The sequence below is a fragment of the Drosophila kikkawai genome, chromosome 3R, assembly GCF_030179895.1.
Source record: "Drosophila kikkawai strain 14028-0561.14 chromosome 3R, DkikHiC1v2, whole genome shotgun sequence".
In the NCBI taxonomy this organism is placed as follows: Eukaryota; Metazoa; Arthropoda; class Insecta; order Diptera; family Drosophilidae; genus Drosophila; species Drosophila kikkawai.
Genome location: NC_091731.1, coordinates 14,308,104 through 14,328,244, shown reverse-complemented (window position 1 = coordinate 14,328,244; position 20,141 = coordinate 14,308,104). Strand labels below are relative to the sequence as shown.

The following is a 20,141-nucleotide window of genomic DNA, read 5'->3' as shown; positions in this document are numbered from 1 at the left end:
TTTTTTTTAATTTTTCCCAAAAAGCCACCGCTTTAAACAATTTTGTAAATTTATTTTAATAATAAAAAACACACTAACATACAATAATTACAGTAGTATATGCATAAGATGATTTCGCTGGTGAACACCCATAAATTCATGGCAATTTTTACAGTCGAAGCATATTGACATCGAGAGGGGGAAGGAAACATACACAATATACAAAATGTTCAATTAATTCAATATTCTAGGAGTAGACGAGTGGCGTGGTAATAGGGTTAAGTTATTGTCCAAATAACGCCTTTGAAAACGAACTGGAGCTCGCGGAATCGGGATCTAGGGAGTAGTGGCGAGTCCAAATTTTTTATTGGCTTATATACTTTCGGCTTAAAGCGATAATAAATCCATTATGGTTAATAACAAAAGGTAAGCGCTTCCGGGTGCATTATTCTCCTATCGCCTGTCTTCTCTCACAACTAACGTCTAAAAATATCTAACAATTAGAGCATGTCGTCGGTGATGCACTCCTCCTCTCCTATTCCATCGATTATGATGAGACTTAAGAACAAAGCAGTGCGTTTTTGGTGTGTTTTGTGGTGGATGGGACTGGGTGGTGGTTACATATGGGCTACTGCTCGACTCGACCGCGCTTCAGATGCGACAGCTCCATTAGCCAGGCCTTGATTAGATCGTAAGTGGAGAAGCTAATGCCCACCGCAATGGGGCCCTTGATCCAGTTCATGCTAAGTCCCTTGTAGAAGCCATTCTTAATACCCTCCTCGCTGGAAATCGAAAAAGTATAAATTAATTCAACTCTTTACGCTATAATACCACTCTCACGCACCGATAGATCTTTACGAGCGTCTCCAGGATGGTGGGGTAGCGATCTCCGTTGGCCGTGTTCACTCGCATCGTCTGCATTCTTCGCCGCACAATGTCCAGCGGATAACTAGCCGTTTGACCGGCGGCACCTGCTGCAGCCCCGAAAACCAGCGAGACCAGAGTATTGTGTTTATTGCTGCCAACCATTTCTGGAAGCAAAACAAAAAGCTTATTAATTTAAGTCAAGTAAGTGAAACATATGAATCCTCACCATAGTACTCCCGTTTAAGCGTCTCGTACGTGAAGAAGGAAGTTCCCGCATATGGAATCACACCTAGGACTGTGGCCCAATAACCACGATACAAGGTTCGCGGACCCTCCTCCACCCAGATGTTGGTAAAGACCTGACGCAGCGTTCGATAGCCCGTATACCGATCTGTGACAGCCATGCGGGCTCGAGCCAAATCCAGAGGATACGTCAGCGATTGCGAGGTGATGCCCGCCAGCGAACCCGCCAGGAAGCGACGACCCTTGGTGCTGGAACAAGAAGGAACCAACTTAGTACTTATACTCTACACTTCCAGCAGAAAGCCAACACTTACTTGGATCCATCCTTGTCCACGTGCAGGATGCGGCGCCACTGCTCGTGCGCCGTAAACTGAATGGCTGCATAGGGTACAATCCGGGCCATGGTGGCCGAGTTCCCTCGCCACAAGGCCAGCACGCCCTCCTTTTCATAGGTGTTTTGCAGGTAGCGCAGTGATGCGCCGAAAGAGAAGGGAATATCGTTTCGGATCTGGAAGTTGATCTTGGTGCGGTCCAGCGGAGCAATGACCGTTTTGGCCAGTGCACCCGCCGCCGCTCCGGAAACCAGGCTGATCACGACCTGGTCGATTTTCTGGCGGACTTGAAAGGAAACAAAGAGGAGCGATTAATGCAGAGTCACGCATGTGATTTAAATACTAATGACTTCATTTTTTAAATTATTTATTTCTTTGTACAATTTTATATTTAAATTGTATTCATTGAAAACCATAAAGTGCACGAAATGCTAACCATTACAAGCATATAATGGGAGATAATGATACAGTTACAACAACAGTTGGGCTTTGATTTGATGGTAATAATTTGTAATTACAAATTAACGATACAAAGATACTAATACTGAGTTAAACATCTTTCTAATTACTTACTGGGCGTGACTGTAATGGCGGGTGTGGTATTGGCTACTTCTGCTGCGGACACTGTTGCTGTTGCTGCTGAGTGAGTGCGCAATGTGTCCGCATCCCCCACGTCCGACGATGGCGGTGTCCCTGCAGCTGTCGTGGCCACCGTGCTCGAGAGCTGACTACCCGTTGACTTGATGGACATGGCGATGTTGGGCTTCTCCAGGAGACGGCTCATGGCAGACTCTGGCTCTGGGGAACCTAAAATCAATTTGAATATCAATTCGAGCTGGCTATATTGAGGGCTTATCGCGACAGCTGATAAGAGACCAATATGGCCGAAAACTAATCGAAATCTATCCGCAAATTGCTTTGCGTTTATAAGTCTTCGCCGGCAGAGACATTATATGATATGTGGGGCACACATAAAGAGACAGCATAGGTCAAAGTAATAGTTAAGTATAACTATTTTGTTCTTTAGAATATTATTACCCTAAGAAAGCCGAAAGTAAAGAAGGTTTAGGTTAAGGTTCCTCATTATCAATATTCAGACTATTATAATCAAATCCTTAATAATAAACCATCTCTAGTTTCTTATATAAAAATCTCTTTATCAATATATTTATTTAATAGTTCGTATTAATATTCAAACTAAACTGTGTTAAACAAATAATTAGAAAGTAATTTGCCATTTATTTTAGTTTTTATTTAGCAAGTTCATAATCTAGGTAAGAGTTCAGGTTGGCCTTTGTTATTACTTTTGTTCGGTTTGTTATCAACTTTGAAATTCGGGTGAAAAAGATGTCTGTGAGCACTGATTAACACCTGAAGTAAACAACATTACCTGACCTGATACAAAAGGGTACAATTTAATAATAAAAACTTGATTTTCAGTGTTTATTGTTATGTGCAAACAGCTGTATTTATGGAGCCCAGCAATCTAATGTTGGAGCAAGTGTGTTTGTTGATAACACAAATAATTTCGCAAGTCCATGCAAATTTTCATCTCTCACAATTGTTTCGTAATTGCAAAAAGCATTTCGACCCAATTTGGCATAGGTTCAGAAATAGGCACTTTAATTGCTTTGAGCAGGAGTTCTATCTACCGGCTGCCCCTTTAGAACTTGGCAATTGAACTTTGCTTGGGACAGGCCGAGTCGAGTCATGCTGCTAAAGTTGGTCAGCGAGGCCCAAGTTCTCCGCTTAATCAGCTGGAATTGATAAGTTAGTGGCCGGGCAGCCAACTGCGTCTTACGATAGATAGGAGATGGATCGTTCTGGGTTGGCTCCGGCTCCCCACTTGCTGTTCGTTCGCACCAGCAACTGGTTTGTGTTCGCCGCTCATTATAAAAAGCAAACAGCACTGAATTATCAGCGGTTCGAGCATATGAGTATATAAAGCCGCCACCTGTCTTTGTATGGCACACACCTCCAAAACAATTATCATGCCGAATATTGGAAACGGCAACGGACCCCGCGAAATGCGAACAGAAACACGTGTGCTCTGGGGGGGCGCCTAAGGTGAGCGCTACTGGTTAGTTTGGTTGGCGGAGTCAATATGCTTTCTGGGCTACGGGCACTTTTCCAAGTTTACCAGCTGATCGGGGCTAAAATTAAACGCATTTCATTGAGCAGTCGACGACGCAAGCAGGGAAACCGTTAAGAGCGAGAGCATTCATCATCAACGCAATAGAAAATGAATAGAAAAGCCGCGGCCTTGAACGTGATTGCGGCCATACTTAGATTCTCAGACAGTACAGTGGTCATTGGTAAGAGGGATAAATGTTTAAGAAATATACGTTTACAATATATAATATAATTATTTAATATTATAGTATGTAAAATTTATGATATTATCAAAAAAGAAAAAATTGTAATAGTTCGGAACTTTCGTCGTTAATGATTTTACTTATCGATTGTTCACTATATATTAAAAAAATATAAATTTATCTGCTCTACTTTCACATTAAGAATTTAACTTTAAATAATGATTACTAGTATTTTAATAAAAATGTTTCACTGTCTCAACTTCCTTGTAGTTGTCACTATCTTGACATGTTTATCTCCAAAAATGTAACAAATATTCCACATTTTGTGTTTGGATAACTTAAGCTCTCACGTAGTGGTGCCGGTTATATACTTTTTTCCGATAAGAACAAAAGTAACTGGGATTATAGGCAGTGTAAACCGCTTTGTGACCACTGTGCGTGCACTGGATGCTGTTGTTGCCGGCGCTGAATAAACGTAAACAAGCTCGTTAGGCGTGTGTTTGTTTGTGAGTTTTATTTGTCGCTTTTTGCACTCAGTCAAGGTTGAGGATCCAGTTGATCCAGCATACATGCTTATATTTATATGGCTGTAATGTTTCTTCTTTCCATTTTGGTTCTAGCATTGAAATTTGTTTGTCCGCTGGTCTATAAATAGACTTTAATAGGCGAGGGAGGGGAAGGGTGGCAGATAGTGGGCTCGAACGTGGAGATTGGACTTTGTACCCGGCAGCGAAAAACAACTGGAGGCAATGCAAATTGAGGTAAATAATAAAGAAATTTCATACATATGCAACTTGGCAGGAACTACTGGCACTGGAATACATTGGAAATAATTCGATTTTTTTGTTGTTTACAATTCCAAGCTGAAAGTCTGGTTAGTTGTTTACAATTCCAAAGTCGGGCTACGTGACTTAATTCTGATTGGAGTTGAGCCAAGGAAGAACAGCTGTTGCTCAGCTAGCCCAGTTGTTGTTGTGTTTGTATCAATGGAGGAACAGAGACAGACATGCTGCCGCCCTTCGCCCTTCTCCTTCTCCCACCTTTGCTTTTTGCACATTGCCTCTTTGATATTTTATCAATTAGCGCTCTTGTTTACGCCGAATTAAGCGGTTGCAACATCCCCAGCACTCACACATGGACACCTTATATAATTGGGCAAAACGAGAAAAACAAATTGTAGCACACACACGCACCTTTTTGTTTTTGTTAGCACTGATTCTTTTTCGGCCACTCTTTCGCTCCAATAATACAACAATAACACCGAACCGCTGCTGCTCGCTCTCGCGGACTTTGAAACACTTGCTTCGTGCTCGCACCGTACTATTCTTTTTTCATTCGCTCAAACAATAAAAACAATAACAAAATGAGACCGTTGTCTAGAATTGCAAAAATAATTATGGTGTGGCTGTATTTTTGACTGAATCCAGGTTTAAAACTTTGATAAAACGAAAGGTGCGAAACTTTGCTTTAAACAAAAGCGTAATCAAACAGCGCGATAATTAAAAAAAATTTTGTTGATGTAAAGTGACGTTAAACGAAAACTGTGTGATGTACTTAATTGTAATGATCCTGTAATACGTTTATTTTCCTATTCTGACATTGAATAATTACCGTTAGCAAGAGAACGTGACAACATAGCGTAATATCACGTAAGCTGGTTGGCCAGATCGACAAAAAAGTCTCGATAGCGTCATCCCATTCGCTACCACCCCCGCAATGAAAGCGATCTGGCAATCTGGCGGGCTGCCGCAGCCAACTTCACGGGAGACGCACCGAAAACAAAACAGAAAATTGAGGGAATCAAAGAAAAAACACTCAAAATGAACGTCGATCTGCGATCGTACTCGCGTCACTGGTTAACCGAGTTCATCGAGCAGTACCAGGAGGAGGAGTGCCTCTGGCAGCCAAAGCACAATGACTACAGCAACCACGCAGCGCGCAACAAATCTTACGATCGACTGGTGGAGAAACTTAAGGAAGTGGAGCCGAATCCGGATCGGGCGATGGTCGTGAGGTATGTGTCTGGTAACCCAAATCCTTTGGCTTCGCAGGGGGTAACTTTGTTTTTTGCCGCGCAGGAAAATCAATTCGCTACGCTCTGCTTTTCGGCGCGAATTCCGCAAGACGAGCAGCAAAAACGACTACGAAACCCGTTTGTGGTACTACGACAAGCTGCTATTTATCGCCGAGCACAAACCCAAGCGCCACGAGCTGGGCAGCAAGCCCAAGCGGGAGCTGCAGATCAGCTTCGACGACGAGGAGTCCATGGAGTTCGAGGAAGAATCGCATCACACAACCACACAGTCGCAGCACATCGACAGCATTGTGCCCGCGTCCTCAGACGAAGTGGAGGAGATCCCAGCCACGGCCAGCAACGTGGTGGTTAGCAGTCAGGGTGCCACCCTCAGCACCATATCAGTGACTCCAGCGGAATGCGTGGCTCTCGTCAAGAGCGAGGAGCATCAGGCTCACGAAGCGGCGGCGGCTGCAGCACAGGCGCACCAGCAGCTTGTGGCACATGCGGCGGCTCAGACTTCCATAGCGGCGGCGGCGACACAGGGTCATGCCGTCAAGGTTCTGGAGATCACATCACTGGACTCGAACTCCCAGCGCGAGATCCAACAGGTTGGAAAATCGCAAGTGTAATGGAAGTTCCTAACTTAATGAAACCCTCTTCCTCTTCAGGCTGTCAACTCCCTGGAACAGCACCAGCAGCAGATGCACCTTCAGCAGGCCAACGGGCACACCCAGATGCCCACCATCCAGATAGGACGCGATCATTACCAGCCACTGTTTGGCAACGCCAGCACGACCGCATACACCACGACGGCGCCAACGTCACATCGGCACGATGATGAGTACGACGCCATTGGCGTGAATGTGGCCAGCAAGCTGCGCGCCATCAATCCCACGCAGCGGATCATCGCCGAGAAGCTGATCAGCGATGTCCTGTTCAATGCCCAGCTGGACAACCTCACCGTGAACTCAGCCCTCACGCAGTAATCTCAATTGTATTTAAAGTTAGTAAAGTAGAAGTTTCTGTGTCTGTCTTAAGTAGCCTGCAAAGTGTAGTTTCTGTGTCTGTACTAATCTTTTTAGTCGGTCTGTGTCTCGTCCCCCAAACCTGGCCGGCATTTGCCGCCTGGCCAGTAGTTGATTGTACCATACCGTTTACATGTAGTTTTAATTTATCTATGCAATAAATATATTGTATTTCTTAAGCTCATCCCAAGGTGTATCGTCATTCCGTCGAATTGCCGCTAGCCTTTGTACTCGCTGTCGCTCCCGTCAGCTTGTTCCACGCAAATTTGGCGAACTGCAAGAGGATGCGGTGTTAGAGGATCTCCTCCAGCTTGGGAATCTAAGTATGTACGTACTGTAACCGGCGGCAGGTCTATCTGTTCCGATTCCGTGACCAGTTTTCGGTTATTCTGCATGTAGCTCCAGCCCAGGTGGATGCCCACCAGGCTGGGTATCATCACGATGGCCACGAGGTTGCGCGACACGAACGAGGGCTGCTTGGGCATTTTAAAAAAGATAAATTAGTAAAACTTAAATATTATTTAACAGCAGATCAAAACATTGGTAGAGTGACCAAACTGGGAAAATTAAAGATGCTGCCTCACTGTCTTACTTCGCTTGCCCAAGTTGGCAGGGCCGTGCCAACTGCTACTTGTTTGAATCAAGTTTTTATCTTTTTCCAAGCCTGGTTCAAAGTCCACGTCTTTTTGGGAATAATAATGGGAATCTTAGATGACTTTGATTTTTTTTTGTATAGGCTTACAGCTGCGGTTGGCTGTGGAAGATAGGGATCTGTCATTACCTCGTTGCGGTTTGGTGGCTTTGATAACAAAGTATAGAGTGAGACGAACAGAATAGTTAAATTACACCGTGGAAAATGGAATACTCGTAGAGTATATTAACTATTACGTTGATTTGGTTTCAAGTCAAACGTTAAATGAGGGCAAATACCTTTGAATAGGTATAAGAAAAGCTTAAATTACGCGAAATAAATCATAATAATAAACCTTTAATGATAACTAACTATTATTGGTCAATATGGATTTTTATTTGAAATTAATAAATTAAATTTAATAAAATAGTTTTTGGGAATTTAAAACTCTAATTTAAAAACCTCGCTCTGGTCACACTTCTTTGGCAGAATAAGGGGTACTTGAGCATGGGCGTAGGGGCAATGGATAGCAACCAATTTTCAGCACAGATTCTATTTATCACTTTTAATAACATATGCAACTTAATATTTTAAATTATAATTAAGGTAAGTCCGAATGTTGGTAAAAATAAATATTATTTAAATCCTAATACCGCTTCTCTGAGCTCCCCAATCACACTGCTGACTACGCCCATGTAACTAACTGTTAATTGACTAGCCATTGCGCCTTCTAACTAATATATTCCTTATATTCTTAGCCATTAAGTGCGAAATCCACACCTGCGGCGGAGGCGGGGACTGGGACTTGGCTGGAGGAGCTTCACCTAGAGATTCGGATGCGGTCTATGCACTTTGCACACAAACACGGCGCACACACCGCAGCAACAAAAGCAAACACACGGCCCGCAATCTGTTATTGACGCCGACGTTGTTGTTATTTTTTTCGGCAGCACTTGCAGTGACAACTACAACAATGACGCCAACACCGACAAGAATAGCCGGACGCCGCTCCGTTCGGATTTAGTTTTAGTTGTACCTTCTCGGCGCTCGGACGCGCCTCAAAGTAACCAGCAGAGTGTCATTTGATTTCCATTTAAATCTGTTTATTTTGATTCATTTACAAGTGAGTTTTGTTATTGGTTTTGCCAGTTCCTTTATTATTTCACCACCTTCCTTCCTCCTCCTTGTCCTTTTTGTTCTCCTTCTGTTGCTGCACCTGATCCTTGCATTGGCCAGTGCTTAAATCGATACTTACCGTGTTGCTGCTGCACCTGGAGGAGCTGTTGCTCAGGTAAGCCAAGCGTTCGTGTCCATCTTGCGAGACGCTGTACTTCTCGTCATGCCGATACACGCACAGATACGCCACCCAGCCCACCGCGTTCAGCATAACAAACAGAATCAGGGCGAGGAAGGTCGCAATTATCACCTTTTGTCGACGGCTACGTTGTCTCCAGGGTATGTGCTGGAAGCTGGACTGGGGCCAGCACAGAATAGGAATGGGATTTGGAATCAGGATCAGTGAAGTTGAAGAGTGATGATAACTCCGGCTTACCGGCATGTACAGTGCGGAGAGCCTTTTACAGCAGCAGCACATGTCGATTTCAGGGTTTTGTGGGAACAGAAACATCATTGTTTGCTATTCTCCCCACAGATATCTCGATAGAGATTGTAGCCTAAGCTTGGGTTTCAAAATCTCTTCTACTATATATAAAAATCTCTGGTGTCTGAAATATTTTTTTTTAGTGACAATTCTTGTGATGGGATTCAGAACACCTCAAGATTGTTTTAAACTATTACCTAACCGTGGTTAATCTTTTGAGGCCTAAGACCTTAGACCTGCTGTAAAATATTTCACTTTAATGAATAATAAAATTAGTTAGGCTTAGTATTTGAGGTATAACCTTTGTCAGCCCAGTCTTCAAACCTAACAGGAACGAATTAAAAAAGATAATTACAGTATTACCTAACAGTCAATTAGCTGAATAATAGAATCATCTCAACTTAAACATTTAAACAATGAAGATACACAAATATGCTTAGTACAAAGATTATATATTTGGTAAAGCGTATAAGATTTTTAATGATTATTATTAATAATATTAGATTTTCCTAAGGTTTTCAAAGGAAAAACAACTGAGATTTGTCCATAATTACATTTTATATTTTACCTTTACCTCTAAAAACATTGTAGATAAAAGGAACACTGCCTGACTCACTCGATAATGTCATCTTCCCTTAGCTTGGCTATCTCCTCCCGGCCGTAACCCAATAGTTCCCCCAGCACTTCATCCGTGTGCTGTCCCCGCATTGGTGGAGCTGTCCGGGCATCGTTGCGAGCTTCGCTAAAAACGACTGGTGGACCGACTACCTTCACAAAGTCATCTTTCGGGTGCGGCAAGGTCTTGACCAGACCAATAGCCTGGATGTGCTCGTCCTCGAACACCTGACCAATGTTGTTTACGGGTCCCACGGGAAAGGGTGCCCCCTCGAAAACCTTCATCCAGTTGTGGGCAGTGTCCTTGGAGAGGATTTTCTCCAAGATCGAAACAATCTCCTCACGATTCTGGACACGATCCTTGTTGGTCTTGAATTTCGGATCCTCGGACAAGTGTTCCACCTGCAAGCGTCGGCACAGATCCTTGAACTGAGCATCGCTTCCGGCGCCGAGTGTGAGATACCCATCCTTTGCCTTGAAAGCCTGATACGGGACAATGCTGGAGTGGGCGGTGCCCCATCGCTTAGCTTCGGTTCCAGCATTCAAGTAATTGCTGCCCACATTAATGAGCAGCGAGCAGCAGGTGGAGAGGAGGTCCACATCAATCTTCTGGCCGCGTTGTGTGCGCGTCCGCTGATAGAGAGCTGCCAGGATGGCGCCGTGGGCGTACAGTCCAGTGGAAATGTCCGTCACGGCCACGCCCACCTTGCTGGGCGGTCCATCGCGCTCCCCTGTGATGTGCAGCAGGCCGCCAACGGAAGAAGCTATTACATCGTATCCCGGCCGCTTGGCATACGGCCCCACAGAGCCATAGCCGGTCAGAGAGCAATAAATCAACTTGGGATTTACCTTACGCAGCTGCTCGTAGCCCAAGCCGTAACGATCCAAAGTGCCGGGTACATAGTTCTCCACCAGCACATCGCTCATCTCGGCCAGCTTATGAAGCATTTTCGTGCCTCGCTTCAGGTCGATGCAAACGCTCCGCTTGTTGCGATTGGGCGCCAGAAAGTAGGCTGCATCCTGGCTATGCTCCAGAAAGGGTGGACCCCACTTGCGGGCCTCGTCGCCATAGTGAGGCCGCTCCACCTTGATGACCTCCGCCCCAAGATCCGCCAGCACCATGGTGCAATAGGGGCCGGCGATAATGCGCGTGAGGTCCAAAATCCGGATACCCTGCAGCGGGTGACGTTCGTCGACGCTATCATTGCTGCTTTTGTTGTTGTTGTTGTTGTTGTTGTTATCATCGCCAGCAGCGGCTGCAAAGTTTCTCAAGCTCTGGCGGCCGCTAGCTCCGTAATTAACCAAACCCCGGCCAAGCCGCAAACGCTGTGACAACATGGTGCTCAGTGGTTCTCGCTTGGTGTTATTGTTGTTGTTCTGCCAGATGGGGTCAACTTATCTCTGGCGGACTATCTATGCGTGGCGCTGCCGGGGTGTGGAAAGTTTTGCGACCCAACTTGATCCGCGGGCACTTTTATCGTCACTGACAATGGCCCTCCATCCAAAAGTAGTTCGAAGCTTACGGTCTTATCTCTTAGGCGGCTCTCTTAAAGACTCTTACAGAAGAGTGGAAGCTTTTGACTATCTTTTAACTTGGCGATAAAACAAGTCTCAACTCTCCCAAAAAAAAAATAAACAAAAATAGTACACAGAAACGCTTTTCTTGAACTCACCTTGGGGAGTTTCCCCCGAATCCTTTCCGATTCGTAAGGGGAATCGCCAGCTGAACAAGCTCTGGGGTTAATAATCCGCGATGCTATGTCATTAAAGCCATTATCATGCCTCTTTGTTTTGTTCTCTGTGCCCTGATTATATCACCCAGCCTGACATCTGGGATTGCGTGATCTCGAACTGGGCGTTTTGGCCACCTAAGCGATCCGGCTAAGAGGCGGCTGAAAGGCGCTTATTATTCTAACAAAACAACACGCGCATTTCGCTTGTCTTGGAAAACTGACCAGCTAAGAGAGTCGGTGCCTAATGTGGGGCAATTATACCCTAATGACCAGCAAAACACAATTAAAAAGCAATTTTTGTGTCGAAACTGGATAACCAACGCCTGAATGCTCACTATAAGTGTCAGACGGATCAGTGATCATGCCATAGCAACTTGCCATGTTCTCTAAACGCCAACATTAGTGATTTTAATTGAGGGATCTGTACTAACTAGCAACTGATTCCTCAATTAAGATGAATGCAGAGAAAATTGAATTTATTCAAATTAACGGGGATATTTGTTTTATTGAGGGTTTAATGATATTTATATTTTAAAAGTGTACTTTTTACTATTTTAAATTAGGTAACTATGTGAGGATTTGAGGCTGTAATAAGTAGTTAATAGGAAAAGTAAAAAAGTTTTAAAATAATAATATTAATAACAGATTTTTTAAAGGATTCCTATAGGAAAAGGATCTCCTTGACATATTATTAGACTTGAAAATATTTTCAACACCTTCAGTCACCTTAGCTCAAATACCTTTTCATTTTCCTTTGTTCTTCAGCAAAGAACACTTTGACTAAATCAAAGCAAAATCGGCTGCCAAGACTAGAGATATTAACTAGGACAATGTAAACACTTCTCCAGAGTCTTAGGGTTTGACAGAAAGCTGTATATAATTCAGGAATTAAGTCTCTTACAGCTGCCCTTATTATGAAAGAACATAAAGTAAAAACTTTATGTAAGCTGTTCCTTGACTCCGTTTCATTCTCTGTGTGTATGTTAACTAACCTGTTACCAAGTCATTAAATTGGGTTCAAGGTTCTACTAAGTTCCTTGTAAATGTTTTTCAAGCTCTGGGCTTTCCCCCGGAAACCCCGCCTCGTGTTGGGCATTCGCGAGTCAATGTTTGTTTTCCGAATGACGCTGCAGTTTGGGGCGGCGATGGATGATCTCAGGCTAAGCTGGAACACGAGTTAGCATACATTCGGAATTGCTAGTGCCCGATGTGAACCCATAACCCATTGACGTTCACCGATTTGTGTAATTAATGCCCGGAGGTCCTCATCCCTTTGTTAACGGTTGTAAACAAGACGCTTGTCATATTCTACAATCACATCTAGATGCAATTTTAATTGCAATTATGGGGAGATCAAGAGTTCAGGCTTATTAATTGTTGCTCGGTCTGTGACGCACTTGATCCATTTCCTTAGGGCCAACTCTGGGAATCACAGCTTAAAGCAGCGGCTTAAGAGAGCCACTCCATGCAAAAGAGAAAGAGCGAAGCTTCGAAGTGAGCTTCGAGGAGAGAGAGCAGTGCTTTAAATACTCTGTGCCAAGCTGTTCGAGCGTTTATTTACTCAGCTCGACTCGTTCGCGTCGGTTCGCCTCGTGCAGATCCGCCAGATACAGATACGAATACAGAGACAGTAGAGCCACCGATTCGAAACCGATTGCGATCCCAAACTCAGGCACTCGGTGAGCGTGTGTGATAAGGCTTAAGCTTGTGGAGTGCAACAAAATGAAAGCCGGCCACAGGCTGCGCATGCGTCGGCAGCGCCCCAACCCAAGTTCTCCGCGAGTGCCCGTCGTCGTCGTCCATCCCGCCGCAGACACGCCTGCCCTCTATTAGCCGTCGTCCGGTGGTGGCCAATGCAGCCAAGAAAGCCATTGCTACTGCTACTGCCCCCCTCGACTATTAGCCAACAATCTCTGACCAAAAGCATCTCGCCGCAGGCCGAGCCGAGCTCCGTGCTGCTCCATTGCTGAATTGTGCAAGCGAAAAGTCGCTGCAGTCGCCGCTGCTGCTGCTGCTGCTGCGGATTGCGAACTGCTGACTGCGGACTGCGAATTGCAGATTGCACAATCCTGGCAACCTGTTGGCTGCTGTGTGCTGAGTGCAGTGTCTACCGTCGTCGCTTAGTGCCGTGTGTGTGGTGTTGTGGGGCGTATCTGGTCGATACGCAGATATATTTCGATAGTTTCCTTCCCGCCCGCGTCAACCGAAAACCGTCAAAATTGCTGTGCTACTCTGTTCCAGGATCCTGGGGTACATCATGCGCCGCTTCCTGCGCTCGGCCATGATCGTCTTCAGCTGGTTCGTTGTCCCCTACAGCCGCTACACCAACATCAAGGTGATGCGGCGCAAGCTGCCGCCCATCCGTAGCCACCTGCTCGAGATTCCCGCCGTCGACCTGGCCAAGCTGATTCGCACGAGAAAGGTGAGTAAACAGTAATACACACATACACCTAACTGCATTTATTCCCAGCTCCATTCCCCCAAATACTCACACACAAAATTGGGTCACTTACGCAAAAGATACGGCCTGGCCGAAATCTTGCCAAATCAATAGAAAGAGAGATTGACTGTTTGGCGCCATAGCCGTGATTGTTGCCACATTTCTTATAGACACTCTGTGGCAATCAGCTCCAGCACGGGACTCCTTGGGTGTTGTCGGGAAAGTGTGAAACCTCTGCCTCCAGCCAATGACATTAGTTTCCATTTTTCGTTGAGATGCGGGCAATGGCCCCTTACATTTCAATAAGACAAAAAACTGGGCAATAAAAATTTCGAGGAGTAAAGGTTAAGGCCAGTTGGCAAAGGGTTAACTGCCCTTATGAGCGTATTAAATTGCTTTAAGCAGAAATAAAGAACCATATCTAATTTTTAGGTAAAGATTTGTGGATTTTACTAGAGAATTAATTTTTACATAAAAAAGTTTAAGATTTCTAAATACTTTAAATTATGTTTACAAAAATTTGACTTTGATTTTAAGTATTTAGTTTTTTTTTGTAATTAAAACACAGTTAATTAAGTCCAAGTACTGTTTTGTGTAATTAAAAGGTCACATTTGCCTGAGATTACAGCAATTGTCTTGATTATATGTGATATACCGAAGTGTCTCAAGTTTATAAGCTTTATAAAAATCTATATGTCAGTAAACAAACCCCCAAAAAGTGCCCAATCATTCCGCTTTGTATACATTTTCTTGTCCAATCAATTAAAACTTGCAAAACGGCTTGAAAAAATTCCTCTTGTGAAATTAGCAAAAACTTCAAACTACAGATTTTAAAGCCTAATCCTGTTTTTAATGCGTCACTTCAGAAAACATAACACATAGCATTATATGACCCTAAGATGAAATCAAAATCAATTTGGGTTTTTTTTCGCCATTTCTACTTTGTTTACGTCGCAAGGCGGGGGCACTTGAGTCGGCAATTGGCCCACAACAGAGGGATATATAGACGCGAGGCATTGAAGAAACCAGCCAGACAGCGCGGGTTAGTCATCTAAAAAATATTAACCAAGCACTTTTTTATGATGCGAGCAGAAATTTCGCAAACCAAATCTCAAAATACATACATTATTCACACACACAAGATGGTAACGAAGGCCTAGACTGGGTCTTGTCGTCTGTTTATCGGAGCTTTATCGCAGAGCGTATCCATATCCCAAGAGATCCGAGGTGGTCCCATCCATTACATGCCTGCTTGTAGCTCTGGGTTTCTGTGTAACTCCGAGATGTGCAAGATTATGGTGTGAGGTCACCACTTGACAGACCTTATCGGATCACCCTCTGTTGGGTTTTATCGCATTTGCTGCATGCACTTGGCTTGGCTTAAATTTGATTGCACGTTCGTTGGTCTGAAGTACAAAAATTTAATTTTTTTAAATATTTTTTTGTGGCTTTTTTAACGGCTTTTGTCTTCTTTCGGCAAGCGTCATGTATGGTGCGTATGACTGCTAAATATTATTATTTTAATTACGCCTTTTTTATAAGTTTTTTTTTCCAGCTTAATTGCTGGCTTGTTTCATTGTCATAGGTTAAGCAGCGTTACCTCACTTCGAGCCAAGCCAAGCTAAGCGTAATGATTTTGTAATTGGCATTATATCAGAACCAGTGTATGTATACTCGATATCTGTGGGGATATTAAAAGATAATCACTGGTTGTTGTGCGCTTAAGAAAGTGGCATCGCTGGGCTAATTGGTCCTGTCCGCCGCAGTCTCTAAATTGGATTTATTAAGTCTTTGTCTCAGAGTGGGCAGCTCGGAGGTTCAAAGACCGCCGGACTAGGTACTAGATGTGTAAGCTCACATGAAATTTGTACGTACTTGAATCGCACAATTCGTGTTTCGTTTTCATTTTCGTTTTTTTTTTTTTTGGTCGGTTTGTTTTGCTTTTGCTTTGAGAGCTCCAAGTCTTTTTAGCACGTACTTCAGCATACAGCGTATATATAGTAGCATCGGCGAAACTGTGTCTGTGTGTCGCGATTTCTTTATGCCATATAGTGGTGCCACAACATCCATACACACACACACTCTTGCCGAGATCTTTTCCACTTGGCAAACATCGATCGCTGCTGGGATGGTATCGGAGTCGCAAGCTTTTCGGTCGCTGATTTCGCTCAGAGCCCTTCTACTCCCCGCGAAACCCTTGTTGCATGTTGCCTTACACTGTGTTTACCTGTTCTCCGCCTGCCTCTGATTTATTATTACACTGGAAGTCATTGAAAAAGTCAAGTAGCCTTAATTTTAATTATACATACACACATACGCTGCTGGTGCATCATTTGTGAGTTGCATTCGCCTGCGCTTAAAGGCAAAGTAAGGCAATTTGTGTCTCAATTCAGGCAGCACTCGGCATTGAAGGCCTTCTGCCTCGGATTACCCGTATTAACTGGGGAGATCTTGAGAGATCTCAAGTTCAGAGGTTAGACTCTAGCTTTTGTGGTCTGAATTGGTTACGAAAAAAAAGGTGAAGTTCATGGCTTTTACATTGATTGATAGCTTAGTAAAGGCCTGAATGCTGAGCTCTAGACTCTGTTTGATTGATATGTGGTTCCCACCATCAATTAACTAATAGAATCTTGCCATTATTGCCGCTGAGAGTGGGAATGTAATTAATTATAATATTATATTAGCTACCGCTTGCAAGAGAGCTTATTTTGACACTGCATTTTAATTATTATTGATGAGTTCAGATCAGTTCCCAGAAATGTGACTCAGAAGGGATCTAAGTGATTGATGCATACGTGCTTTGATCTATTGATGGCTTTATTATTGTGATAAATCATCCTTATTAAAAGGCTTTCTTTATTTTCATTAATTTATTTAATTCCAAAATGTGTTTATTTAGAGGCATTCTCCGCTTGTTGGGAAAATTTAATGGATTACGTGATTGACTCTATGGATTAGCTATTGTGGGGTTTATTATTTGCTTGCTGTTTTAATTATATATATCAAATTTCATAAAGAAATGCATTATAAGGAAACAGGCCTTTGTTTTCTTCTTATTTTATTTAAGGTGAATCGATTTGTACCTGATTAATCAGATTGATTCATATATTGTTGTGTTATTACAATTATTTCTACAATTATCAACCATAAATTCTTATGCCTTAACTAGTTTGTTTTGTTTAATTTAATTGTTAATTTGTTTTAGATAAATACCTTTTGTTAAAGCTCAATTTATTAAGATCTGAATAGTTCCTGCATCAATGCGGAAATTCAATACACTTGATTGATATATCCCCATTCAAGACATTACCCTGACCGTCCCCCCATTCATACTTGACTTTAGGAATGTCTCTTTATTTTCCCCCTGAACTCGAAATAGTTTATTCTCTACCCCTATGCATATATTTATACATATATCGTTTGGACATTACTCATACGACAAGGGGCCGCTGATCGTTGATCGCTGATCACTGATCGAAAAAGTGCACGCGTCACGAATGCAAGCTGACCGCTGTTGGCTTTGTCTTTTTATTGATTTTAATTTAACATAAATTGCCTCTGCCTCAGTGACACTGCCACTGTCCCGCGTCTCAATAGACGAGAATTGCCTGGCTGGGCCCTGGGAATCGGGGTGGAATGTGAGCTCTCTGGGCGGAATGCCGTGAAAACTGCGGAAATAATCGAAACATTCTTCTTGGCTTTCCATTTCCAGATTAAAAGCGAAGAAGTGGTGGAAGCGTACATCGAGCGATGTCGACAGGTGAGTTTGAATATGAAACCAATTAAGACCTTTCATTAGAGTATAAAATCACAAAAAATCATTTTAATTAATTAAAATTATAGCATGCACTTAAATAAAGTAAAGTAACTGGCAGCTAGATATATATTTTGTATATAATCTCTGCTATTTTTGAGGTCGTTGAACTTTGCTGAGGAGTTCTATAAGATCAGAGATTTATACCTGACTTTATATTACAAGTTTTTGTGCATTCCTTTAAAAATGATTTTATTATGAAAAATTAAATATAATGTATTTAAAATTGAACTTATGTTTTTGTGTTCTCCCTCCAGGTAAATCCCCTGATCAATGCGATTGTTCAGGACCGCTTCGAGGAGGCTCTGGAGGAGGCTCGCGAAATAGACAACGTGATTGCCATGGGCATCAACAGCGTGGAGTCTATGGAGGAGCACACTCCCCTGCTGGGCATCCCGGTTACCGTCAAGGAGAGCATAGCCGTCAAGGGGATGACCAATCAGGCGGGTCGCGTCTTCAAGACGCCGCAAATAGCCAAGTCCGATGCACCGGTGGTAGAGCAGATCAAGCGCAGCGGTGGCATTATCCTGCTGGTGTCCAACACACCAGAGCTTTGCCTGCTCTGGGAGACGTACAACAATGTTACGGGCCAGACGAAGAATCCGTATGACCTAAAGCGCACGCCTGGAGGATCGTCTGGCGGCGAGGCTGCTCTCCTGGCTAGCGGTGCCTCCCTGCTGGGCCTCACCTCGGACATAGGTGGATCTTCCCGCCTGCCCGCCATGTTCAGTGGCATTTGGGGCCACAAACCCACGCCTTATGCCGTCTCCTTCCGGGGCCATCACCCGACGAGTGACTTTCCGAAGTGGGGCGACTTCTTCACCATTGCACCGATGACCCGCTACGCCAAGGATTTACCATTGCTGCTCAAGTGCATGAGCGATCCCACGGGTCCAAAGCTGACGCTGGATCGGGCGATCAGTGTTAATGGCATCCGGTTCTTTTTCATGGACAACGACGGTCCATCGGGGATGATGCGGCCGCTCAGCAGGGATCTGCATGCGGCCATCAATCGTGTGGCTAGCGACTTCAACGCCAAGCGGGTGAATATCCGCAAGATGAAGTGGTCGCTGGACATTTCGCTGTCGGCGATGCTGACCATGAAGAACATCGAGACCATCTACCACAAGACGGAGGAGGGTGAGCAGCCAAAGACCGTGTGCAAGGAGACGGTCAAGTACTTCTTCGGATGCTCGGACAGCATTCTGCCGTCGGTGATCTTCGGTCACCTGCAGAACTTCATGAAAATCATACCGAACTCACGCCACAAGCACCTGGCCAGCATAATCGAGGCGCTCAAGACTGAATTCAAAGAGATGCTGGGCAACGACGGCGTCTTCCTCTACCCGACCTTCCCCAACACGGCGCACCAGCACTACCAGATCTATCACAAGCTCCTCGAGCCCATGTACATGGCCATCTTCAATACGCTGGGCCTGCCGGTGACCAATTGCATGATCGGCCTGGACAGGCGCAATCTGCCCATGGGTATCCAGGTGGTGGCCAATCCCGGCCAAGATCATCTGTGCCTGGCAGTGGCGCGTGAAATGGAGCGCCGCTATGGCGGCTGGGTGCGTCCGCCGTCGGAGGAGAGTCACAGCAACAGCAACAGTAGCAACAGCAGCGGCACCGGAAGCAGTAAACAGCGTGGCTAGCTGGGATCTTCACCTGGAATGGCTTTATCCCGTGCTTCGTCGTGATTCTTGTGTACTTTGTTTTGTTTTTTTTTTAGCTAATTGTACGGTCGATCAGTTAGGGAATTTCGGTGAGACTTTGTAGCGATTTTAGTCAAATCACTGTTATCCGGATCCGGTTGAATGAAAGTAAGGAATCCCTGAAGAAACCTCTGTATCTTATCCACACACATCACACACTGGAGCTAAAGAGTTCTCCCCGTTCGCAATTGAATTGAATCCTTTTGTTTCCTGTCTCGCATCCATCTTTCCCACATTGTATTAAATTATTGTCGAGAACTCCGAGCTTGTGCATTGTATTTGTATTCGTAATCGTATTCGTATTATCTGTACCTATACCATATATGTAAATATTCGTCTAGTAACTAAGTGTTAGGTTTATGTCGTCGCGTCCGGCAAGATCGTAAAATATCCAGTATGTGTAATGTATCATCTCTTTTTCGTACAAACTCTTACGACTCTTGCAAAAAGAACCAAATTCGTTGAATAAATACATACGTAACTGAAAATATTAACCGAAATTTCAACTTGTGTGGCGCAACGCTGCCGAAAAGCAGTTGGCCTCCACTCGCAGCCGCTTAGCTGAGCACCAGGGCGGGCGGAGGGGAGGAGGAGAACGAGGCGGAGGTCCGAGTCGAGTGCATTGAAATTGGGCTCACCTGAGCAGCGGCGGCGAACCCGAAGACAAAAAATAAAACAAGTATTAGACAGCAACTAGAGACAATACACGCTCGGGTACATGTACCACTTAAGGGGGGGGTAAGGTTAATTCGGTGCAAAAATGCCCACTTTTCAAAAAAATGTTGTGGCGAAACGGCTAAAGCTAGCTTAACGAA

The 20,141-nt window shown here is 44.2% G+C and overlaps 5 protein-coding genes across 5 annotated transcripts; 2 read left to right on the top strand and 3 right to left on the bottom strand.

Moving 5' to 3' along the window:
• Positions 1-31: 31 nt before the first annotated feature.
• Positions 32-5,105, bottom strand: DPCoAC (dephosphocoenzyme A carrier). Its single transcript, XM_017164747.3, has 6 exons — positions 4,930-5,105; positions 1,995-2,228; positions 1,404-1,707; positions 1,073-1,338; positions 824-1,010; positions 32-761 (listed from the first exon to the last, which is right to left on the bottom strand). Exons 2-6 carry the CDS (start codon positions 2,203-2,205, stop codon positions 608-610), a joined length of 1,122 nt encoding a protein of 373 aa, XP_017020236.1. The 5' UTR covers positions 2,206-2,228; positions 4,930-5,105; the 3' UTR covers positions 32-607.
• A 248-nt stretch (positions 5,106-5,353) lies between these two features.
• Positions 5,354-6,962, top strand: LOC108072984 (uncharacterized). Its single transcript, XM_017164431.3, has 3 exons — positions 5,354-5,750; positions 5,815-6,361; positions 6,422-6,962. Exons 1-3 carry the CDS (start codon positions 5,557-5,559, stop codon positions 6,737-6,739), a joined length of 1,059 nt encoding a protein of 352 aa, XP_017019920.1. The 5' UTR covers positions 5,354-5,556; the 3' UTR covers positions 6,740-6,962.
• On the bottom strand, positions 6,902-7,350 carry LOC108073056 (uncharacterized). Its single transcript, XM_017164527.3, has 2 exons — positions 7,114-7,350; positions 6,902-7,052 (listed from the first exon to the last, which is right to left on the bottom strand). Exons 1-2 carry the CDS (start codon positions 7,261-7,263, stop codon positions 6,978-6,980), a joined length of 225 nt encoding a protein of 74 aa, XP_017020016.1. The 5' UTR covers positions 7,264-7,350; the 3' UTR covers positions 6,902-6,977.
• Positions 7,351-8,167: 817 nt separating this feature from the next.
• Positions 8,168-19,814, top strand: LOC108072968 (fatty-acid amide hydrolase 2). The gene is made up of 5 exons (XM_017164405.3): positions 8,168-8,532; positions 8,646-8,700; positions 13,599-13,779; positions 17,510-17,557; positions 17,869-19,814. Coding segments are annotated over exons 1-5 (1,683 nt in total). The 5' UTR covers positions 8,168-8,531; the 3' UTR covers positions 19,267-19,814.
• On the bottom strand, positions 9,480-11,253 carry LOC108072976 (succinate--hydroxymethylglutarate CoA-transferase). Its single transcript, XM_017164417.3, has one exon. The coding sequence runs from the start codon at positions 10,960-10,962 to the stop codon at positions 9,622-9,624; it is 1,341 nt and encodes a 446-aa protein (XP_017019906.1). The 5' UTR covers positions 10,963-11,253; the 3' UTR covers positions 9,480-9,621.
• Positions 19,815-20,141: the final 327 nt, after the last annotated feature.